Raw genomic sequence first — 9,798 nt, forward strand, 5'->3', positions numbered from 1 at the left:
CTTATTTCTGAGAGGCTGTTTAATGCAGGTACCCTATCACTCTCTTTCCTGGTGCAAAACATGGCTAGGATCGAAAGTGAACATAACTAGGGCTCCGCAGGTTTTTTTTATTCCAAAAAGCTGTTGATATAGTTTTTCGAAATTGTTGCTAAACTATTTTGTTTTAACCTGAACAAACAGATGTAAGAGATAGTGTCTATTCTGTATTTATCCGTCATAAAATCTTGAGAAATGTTGCCCATAAATCATCATCCACTGACATTTGTTTATTCTTACTCTGTCATGGAAGAGTATTACCGGTGTCAGTTGTTTTTAATTTACTTCTAAGACGTTTAATTTTTTTGTTGATCCATGTAATATTTTGAAGATAGGAGGGCTATATTATCTAGGTGCTCCAACTCAATATAACTAGTTCAATTGAGTCTGCAACTTAGCGTGAGAACTATAGACCATTTTTGCACACATGAAGGGTTTATCTTTTTCTCACCCTTCTTTACCTATCTTCTTCCTTGTATTCTGTTTTTTGATACAGTACACAAACATCTAGGCGTTTTTTGATACAGTACACAAACATCTAGGCTAATTTTTCATTTGGCTCATCAGGAAAATCCTCTTTTGCTAATTGTTTATTTGGCTCATCAAAACACTGTTATCATCAAAGTAACATTCCGAAAAGTGTATAACTGCTAATGATTTTTCCTCGTAATTGTAAATTTTTGATTATGCATTGCCTTCATTTACGTTGAAGTAATTATTAAATCTACATTTTGGTATCCTAGTTGGAGCATGATGGATGTGATTTGCAAGAAAAACTAAATGTAGACCATATTCATGGTGAGGATATCATTCCAAACATTTCAAGAAGCCCTCGTGTAAAATATATTACATACTATGAGGATTCTGAAAGTATTCCAGGAAGGAGAACTGCTGTATGGGAACTTGATAAAGGTATATTCATCTATTGTGTTCACTTTATTCTAAGGATCAGCAATGTGTTGCTTTTGTTGAAAACCGATGCTTTGTGTTTGAGCAATTTGTGTTGGAACTTATTAAATTCTCTCTCCTAGCAAAAACATTTTACACTTTTTACTGTATAAGGTTTTATTTATATCAATTTGAGCTAACACTTGAACCAAAAACTTATTTCCAATAGATGAATACATTTTCTTGTTCAAGTTTCTGCCTGATTATTGCTATTTCCAATTTATGGACAAATAGGATGTCACCCCCCATTACACCCCAATTCAATTCAATTAAGCTGTAACAGATGATGATAATTCTATTTAACTCATTTTTCACTGGCACCCATCCGACTTTTACTCATTAGGATTGAGTTAATAAAAAATTAGTCTATCTAAATCATCACAAACTGTACATTTTATTTCAACTCATTGAATATTTCTTAGAAATAGTAATATGGAAGCATATATAAAATAATTATTAAAATAAAATATATTGCTTCTAAATTAACTTTGAATGTAAATTTGTACATACCAATAGTCTTAAGTTTATATCCTAAATATCTAATGTAATACTCAAAAAATTGTGGAACAAAAATGCTGTAATGACAATACTGGTGTTGAATCCAAATAAGTCTGGGAGATCTTCCTAAGGAATAGAGCACTGAATGATAAGAGAGAGGGAGAGAAAGAGAGAGCAATGACACTGTATTAACAGTAAAATTACGTAACATTTATTCGTGAAACAGATCACTTATTTATAAGAATGAGTCTTTGTCCATTTACACACTCTACCCTAAAATACTTAGATAATGTGGGGTATTTTAGTCCGTACATGAATATCACCTATCGGATCTACGGGTGCGGCCAAATAGCTATTAGGCTATGCGGCTAGGTGGTTTGGTTGTTGTTTGGCTAGGCGGTCATTTTGCCTGGCCGCTGTTTCGTCGGGCGACGACTATCAGGTCGGGTTGGCTGGCCGGGCGACCGCTGTACCTGGCGACTATTAGGTCGGGTAGCTAGGGTCCACATCAACCGTCTTGAAACTGGGGGATCCGTTTCACTTCCTCAATTTATTTGAGTTGGAGGGCGGTGGGCTCGTCTTAGCGAACTTGTTTATGTGGGTTCTTCAGGAGCGATCCACCCTCATCTGTTTGAGATGCACAACCTACCTGGTTTGTGGGACCTGCTGGCTGTGCGTGCAGCCCTGGGTAGATTCCACGGGACATGCTAGTTGGGCGTGCGACGCTAGGTAGATCTTGCGGGGCCACGTCAGCTCCTTCACCATCCATGAGACGCCTTTGTGATTTATGCTGACATGTTTCGATTTATTCTGTTACTATTGGATGATTTAAATTTCCTTATTTGTATTTGTGGTTTTCTTATTTACTCTTTATTATATTGAAATTTTTAAATATGTGGATAGTAAATTAAATATTACCACCGTCTGACTGTAGTTCATAACTTAATTAATTCTAAGCTATCTTTCTGGGTTGTGAGAAAAGTAGTATTAGAGTAATTAGGTTGGTTCATGATTAAAAAGATCCATTAGGAGGATTAAAAATTTCATAAGTAATATTAAAAACGAAGTTAAATTGTGTCTAATTAAAATCTTTCTTATGTTATAGCAGAAGTATGAAAAATCAAGGGAAAGAAGTTAGAGACGATATAGTAGAAATTAATGTACTCGACAGAATACTATGAATACAAATATATTTGCTGAGATGATGACTGCAGTGACTTAATTGATTTGTAACTCTCGGACTCATGCCAGTTCTGTTGAGGGGGTCTGATGGACTAGTATTTGAAGTTATTTCAGGTTAGACCACTTCTCTTTTCTGAAGAAGGTTCGGTGGATGCTGAGAATTGGATGTTGATAGTGGAAAAAAATCTAGATGAGCTGTCTCGTCTACCTGATAAAAAAGTTGCACTAGCCACTTTTGCTTTAGAAGGTGAAGCGGAAATGTGGAGACGAGGACAGTTGTAGGAGAAATATGGGGTAAAGCCTGCCACATGATACAGTGTGTCGAGTTAGTGAATACTTTTAGAGACTGATTTGTACCACTGCCAGCCAGAAGATAAATGCAGAATTAATATATACTCTTGGTAAAAGGTGTTCGATCTATTATGCTGTATGAAGCTGAATTCACCATGTTCTCGAGATATGCACCCCAATTGATTCCAAATGTAGAAGAAAAGTGCATAGATTTTTTTTTGAGCTGAAAGATATGATTAGACAACAACTTATTTCTTTTGGGATAAATGATTACTCTTCTTGTTAAGAGGGCCAGAAGAATTGAGCTTAATTTTGAAGCTATTAAGTGGAGGATGTCTTTCAGAAGAGAAGGAATTTAGATGGGTCAAGATTTCCCCAAAGCTCTTAGGAAATGCAGTCCTTTCAGTCAGGAAATATAAATGCTAGGAAGGCAAATCTAGTAGTGTGACACTCAGATTGTAGCGAAGATATGTGTTAAGTGTGAAAGGTATCACTAGTGTGAGTTTCTGTTTTAATCCAACACCCACTTTTCGTGTCACCAGCCAGGACATACGACAAGGAATTGCCCTAGATTGAGACAGAGGACTCCAACAAATTCTATGGGTAGTATTGCACCACCTCAGAGGAGATTTGATAGACTGAGATCAGCTGAATCATCATGATCAATATATTCTTGTTAGACCTAGCGGAATGTTCAGCCCAATTTTTGCACTTTCATAGCAGGAAGTTAAGGACTCTCTTGACATCATCACTGGTAGGTTTCACTTTTAATAATTTTATCAAGTGCACCTTTAATCATCATATAATTCATGTCATGTCATTCATAACATAATTTAAAACTTGATTATATTAATAAATCGACCATATTTGTTCACCGCAATGATTTTATTGATAGGTATCATATATCTTCAAAATCGACCAATAAGATTATTGTTTGATTCGGTAACATCACTCTCTATTATGGCCATGGAGTTGATTAAAGTGATCGAATTGAATATCATTTTGTTGTTTGTGATATTGTTGGTTAGAATGCTAAATGATATTTTATGGAGACTATTCGGTTGTGAGGTAAAGTTAAATGATTGGTGGAAAAGATTTTGAAGCACAACTTATTGTGTTATCCTTGATGGAGTTTGCGGTGATTTTAGGCATAGATTGATTGGTTAACTTAAAACTTGGTTATCATTGATTTTAATAAAAGTACTATCACAATAAATGTACATGGGAACCTTGGGATGCAGAAATTAAATTTTGTGGTGATAGAAGTCTAACATCCATGAAATTATTTGTTTGTAGGCTTTCAATTTGTTGAATTGTGGAAATCAAGATTTACTTGTTCTGGTAATAAATACTTTTAAGGAAGTACGGTCTTTAGGTGACATTTCAGTGGTAAGAGAATATAAAAAAAAATTTATTGATGATTTACTAGGGCTACCACCAGTGCGAGTGATTGATTTCACTATTAAGCTATTAACAAATTTCGAGTCTGTATCTAAGACATTCTATAGAATGACAATTAAAGAGTTATAGGAGTTGAAGAGTTAATTACAGGAGTTACTAGATGAGGATTTTATTAGACCTAACACCTCACTTTGGGGAGCTCCAATATTATTTGTGAAGAAGAAATATTAGAGTTTTAAAATGTGCATTGACTACATGGAGTTGAAAAAGCTTACAATTAAAAACAAATATCCACTGCTGAGAATTGATGATTTATTTGATCAGTTAAAAGAAACTTTTGTATTTTCAAAGATTATTATAAGGCCAGACTATCATTAGTTGAGGATTAAAATAGAAGAAATAGCAAAGATGACTTTCTGGGCAAGATGTGGGTACAATGAATTTGTGGTGATATCATTTGGATTGACTAATGCTCCAACGGTTTTTGTGGATCTAATGAACATGATTTTTAGGCAGTTTTTAGATACATTTTTCATTGTGTTTATTGATGATATTCTAGTGTATTCTAGAGATGAATCCAACCATACAGATTATTTGCATAATATACTGTAGGTTTTGAAGGAGAATACACTAATGCCAAATTTTCTAGATTTGAATTTTAACTTAACAGTGTGGCTTTTCTATGGTACATTATAGTGGAGATGACATTTGTGGATTAGAATAAGATCAAGAAGATTGCAGATTGATCAAGACCTACTACTTTAATGAGGTCGGGAACTTTTTAGGTCTAGCTGGTTATTACAGAAAATTTGTATAGGGGTTTACATAGATTGCAGTCATTATCAAGATTGACTCAAAAGATTGAAGTTTGAATGACCGTATCATTGTGGGGAGGCTTTCTAGGAGCCGAGGTCTTGTTTAATGTTTGTTCTAGTGTTGGTTATTCTTTTAGGATCCGACGAGTTTTAGATTCTTAGTGATACATCTTTGAAATATTTGGGTTGTTTATTTATGCAGCATAGAAGGGTTATTCCATATGCATAATGATATTTGAAGAGTAATGAAAGAAATTATCTCACACATGATTCAGAGCTTGTAGCAGTTTTGTTTGCACTTAAAATATGAATGCATTATCTGTGTGGAATCATCAGAATTTGAAGTACATCTTTACTAAGAAACAACTGAAATTAAAGTAGAGGCAAAGGAGATGGTTGTAGTTTATTAAAAACTTTGATTTGGATATTTAGTACGATTTGGAGAATTCAAATGTGGTTGTGATGCATTGAGTAGGAAGACTTCAAATAATTTGAACTATTTATTTACTCAGCTAGATTAGTTACTTAAAAATTTGGAGAAGCTGAAGCTTTAAGTAATTAATTATAGTAATGACATCACATTTCAATTAAATTAGTTGTAGTCTACTTTGAAAGGAAGAATCGAGAATTCATTAGCTAGAGATAGTAGTGTTTATAACATCTCGGAGTAGGTTACCACTGGTAGTTTGGAGAAGTATGCATTAGATTATGGTGGTTTTTTGAAATGTAAAGACAAGTTTTATTTTCTAAAGGTTGATAATCAAAGGAAGGAAATTCTTGAGGCGCATTTATCTAGCTATGAGTAATAAAATGTGCAGGGATCTCAAGAAAATTTTTTGGTGACTAGGATTGAAGATAACAAAATTTGTGGCTAAATATATTTCATGTCAGCTAATGAGGGCAGAACATTAGTTGGAAGTCAATTACAATCTTTATAAGAATAGAGCGGAAATGAGAGGAGATTGCTATGGACTTTGTGCTTGGATTGCCTAGATTACATGAGGGTTGAGATGCTATATGAGTAATTATCTACGAAATGACTAAGTTTGCTAATTTCTTACCAATTAGATTGACAGATCAGTGGAGAGATTAGCCAAATTATATGTGGATCAAATTATGAGATTGCATGGACTGCTAATCTTTATTTTCTTCGACGGTAATGACAAATTTACTTCCAAATTATGAAAGAAGGTTCAAAAAGATTTTGGCATCGGATTGAATTTCAGTACAACATTTCACTCTTTAGGTAGATGTTAGTAAAAAAAGACTATTCAGACTTTGAAAGATCGACTAATGTTACGTGTCATCGACTTTGGTGGAGGATGTGAAATATTTCTTTAGTAGAATTTGCTTATATTAATTGCTAGGCTAACATTGAGATGACTCTATATGAAGTTTTAAATGTGAGAAAGTGCAAAACACCTTTATGTCAGTCTGAAGCATATGAAAGAAAGGTCATTGTAGCTGATTTGGTTGATGATGCTTTTGAGAAGATTAGACTGATCAGAGACATACTAAAGACAATACAAAATAGGCAAAGGAAATCTTAAGATGCAAGCATAGATTGATGGAGTTTGAAGTTGTAGAGTTTGTCTTCATCAAGGTTAGTCATTTGAAGGTTGTGTAAAGGTTTAGAAAGACAGGAAAATTGAGCCCTAGATATGTAGGTCCATATGTGATTTTGGAGAGGATTGAAAAGGTGAATTACAGAGTGGCTTTACCAGCTCATCTATAAGGAGTGCATAATGTTTTCCACATTTCCTCATTTAGAAAATATATAACAGATGAATTTAGTTGGGTGATTTCAGACTCAGTTGATATTCAACCTGATTTAGTTATATTGAGCAGCTTGAAAGGATTTTGGAACATGAAGTGAAAAAGCTTCGTAATAGAGATCCCATTTATGAAAATTTTATGGAAGCATGGATCAGAGAAGGATGCTATTTAGGAGAAAGCTCTGAAATGCAAGAAAGCTATTATAATTTTTCATTTGAGGTATGTTTACTTTTATAATACTTTTCAAGTTCGGAGGACGAAATTTTGTATAAGAGAGATTGTAATAACTGAAATTTAATAATGATAATAATAATAAAATAAATAAAATGTTGGGAAAATAAATTTCGAGTCGGCATGGTGTATAACCGTCGGGATGATTTTACTTAAGTGACAAGTGTCTCCTTCTACCCAAAGGAACTGAAACCGAGAACAAGTTAGCGAGAAGGAGAGCAGAGAGCGCAATTAGAAGCATCAGAAATGAAGGAAAAAAGGTTTGTTTCCAGCCAAAAATTTTCAGTTGTTCTGTGAGTGAAGAAGAAGCCATAAATGTAATTACAATGAAGGAGATGAAGGAAGAAGTAGAGGTGGAAGAAAAAAGAGTCATGTGTATCTCTAATGTGATTCGAACCTGTGCCCTAGCAGTAGGAAACGACGCAGTGCGAAGCAATAGTAGAAGGGGAGGAGAAGGCTTATGCATGCGGCGCTGGGTTATGCCAAGACCAAAGAAGGAACGAGGGGTACTCGACGTCGTAGTGGTGTGAGGGGCTTGGTTGAGACGCGACCTTCAGTAGAGGTGGTAGCTTGAGTGGTTTCGTGCTTGAAGCTAGGGCAACCGGTCGAAAATATAAAGATAGATAATTTAATTAATATACAGTTATATAAATACAGACACAAATATATATATGTGCACGTGTGTGTGTGCGTGCTAGCTAAATAAGTGTTAATAAAAAGTTACTCGATTCAGGATTTTAACTTTTAAGCCCCAAGTTTGAGGGGGGTATGGTCACGTGAATTTTTTGTGCAAGGAAACAGAAAGCCAAAAGATTACAACTGTATGTTAAGGTTTTTAATATGTTTAATGAATTTGATTTGTGCATGTTTGTGTTTTTGTTAATTATATAATGTTAATAGAAAGTTAAATTAAAACAAGGCCCTTTAAGCGAAAGAACTTTTACTTCGTATGATTGGGAGGCGAAAATTATCGACTTCATATTATAAGGAGAAGGTAAATGTTGAAATTTTATTTCTAGTAATTAAATAATTGGTAATCTAAATACCCATGTGAAGTTCAGGAATCGAAGGATGATAAATTTTTAGGATTTGAGGAAGAGGTGAATCAATCATGTGAAGTTCAAATCAATCAGGAATCGAAGGACGATAAATTTTTAGGATTTGAGGAAGAGGTGAATCAAAACTTCAAAGAAGGATAAGATAAAGATTATATATTAATTATATAAATTATTTTAATTAAAGATGGCAGTTTCATATAAAAAATTTTATGAATTAATTTTAGTGAATTTAATTTACGAAGCGGTTGAATTAAAGGATGATAGAGAGATTCAAAGATTTTTTGTGATAGAGGAAGTGAAGTGAAAGAATAAGTATTTCATAATTCATTTAAAGACAAAGGTAAGTAATTATGTTTTTATAGTATTAAATTAATATTTTATTTTTGAATAATTGCTCTATTAAGTGGTATAAAAATAAATATTTTCATAAATAGTATGGAAATATTTTATATATGAAACTACATTTTAAGAGATTTTTAATTGATATGCAATGATAATTGAATGATTAAGTTATAAAGGATTATTCACATATGGTACTGGCAGGGGAAGCGATGCACCCGTGCATGATAAAGGAAATGGTAAATGTTTATTTTCTGGTGCAAATTTTGTGGGTACCTTTAGGCATATTTTTGAGGATATGACGGTAATCTTGATATGACTTCTAAAGAGGCTTAAAAGAGTAAATATTTTCATTGAAACGGGAAGAGAGAAATTTAAAATGAGTTTATAGTTTTTGAGTACAAATAATCATTGATATTTATAGTGATTTTAGATGCTCAGTACATCATCGAATCATTGTTTATCACACTTTCTTGTTTATGTTTAATATCGATGATTATTTGATGAATTGAATGTAAGAGTTTGCTTGTAACGATTTAATAAGATTAATTCCTTGGCTATTTGATCTTGATGAGTACAAATCAGGATGAGTATTAATGAAAATTATGTCCAAGTCATCCTCTTCTGTTGCACCTCTTTTAACCCCAGGGCATTAGCCATTGTAGGACATTTATTTTGAGCCTTTGAGTTATTTGGACCATTTCTTGTATTTGAGCTGTGTTATGGTTCATGTAATGTGACAAGTCACATAGATTAGGCATTTGTGGATTTAAGCATACGCCTAAGCATTTCACCTATTTTCTTAGCAAAATTTGCCTATTTTAACTATTCACTTGAGGACCTCCGCTAAAATTGCCTTGCCACCTCATCTTCCCCATCACCACGTGCCTCTAATTATTAGCTTTGGAATCATGTTGATTTATCTTAAGTAGATATGTATCGAAACATACCTGGACTAGTTGGACAGCAAAAGTTAAATTTTCTTCAAATCCTCCCACCATGGCTCCATTTTTCATGCTAAAAACGTGCATACTCTTCTCCTCTTGTTTTGTTTCTGTTCAAAGTCTCTGTATACCACCATGTTTAGAATAAAAATGTTGAGGATTGTTGAATAAATTTGCTCTTTATTATTCTTAATACTATTTGTTTGCCCGTGTTCATCCTCCAAGTGAAGAATTAGTTAATGGTGTAGTTAGCGAAGCACTAAAAGGTCTTTAGGGAAA

At 33.7% G+C, this 9,798-nt stretch overlaps 1 protein-coding gene across 3 annotated transcripts in view; it reads left to right on the forward strand.

The window, feature by feature from the left end:
• LOC110038655 (phospholipid--sterol O-acyltransferase) overlaps window positions 1-9,798 on the forward strand; it is a 71,885-nt gene that overhangs the window by 60,527 nt on the left and 1,560 nt on the right. For 2 of the 3 annotated variants that reach the window (XR_002295444.1, XM_020743552.1), the window contains exon 12: window positions 780-948. Coding sequence is in view for 1 of the 3 variants with exons in the window: in XM_020743552.1 (XP_020599211.1) it covers window positions 780-948 (169 nt within the window). In the remaining 2 variants the exon portion in view is untranslated. Of the gene's footprint in view, window positions 1-28; window positions 101-779; window positions 949-9,798 lie in introns of those variants that run through there. The other variant, XR_002295445.1, reaches the window with a different exon arrangement.

This window comes from Phalaenopsis equestris, unplaced genomic scaffold (assembly GCF_001263595.1).
Source record: "Phalaenopsis equestris unplaced genomic scaffold, ASM126359v1 Scaffold233395, whole genome shotgun sequence".
In the NCBI taxonomy this organism is placed as follows: Eukaryota; Viridiplantae; Streptophyta; class Magnoliopsida; order Asparagales; family Orchidaceae; genus Phalaenopsis; species Phalaenopsis equestris.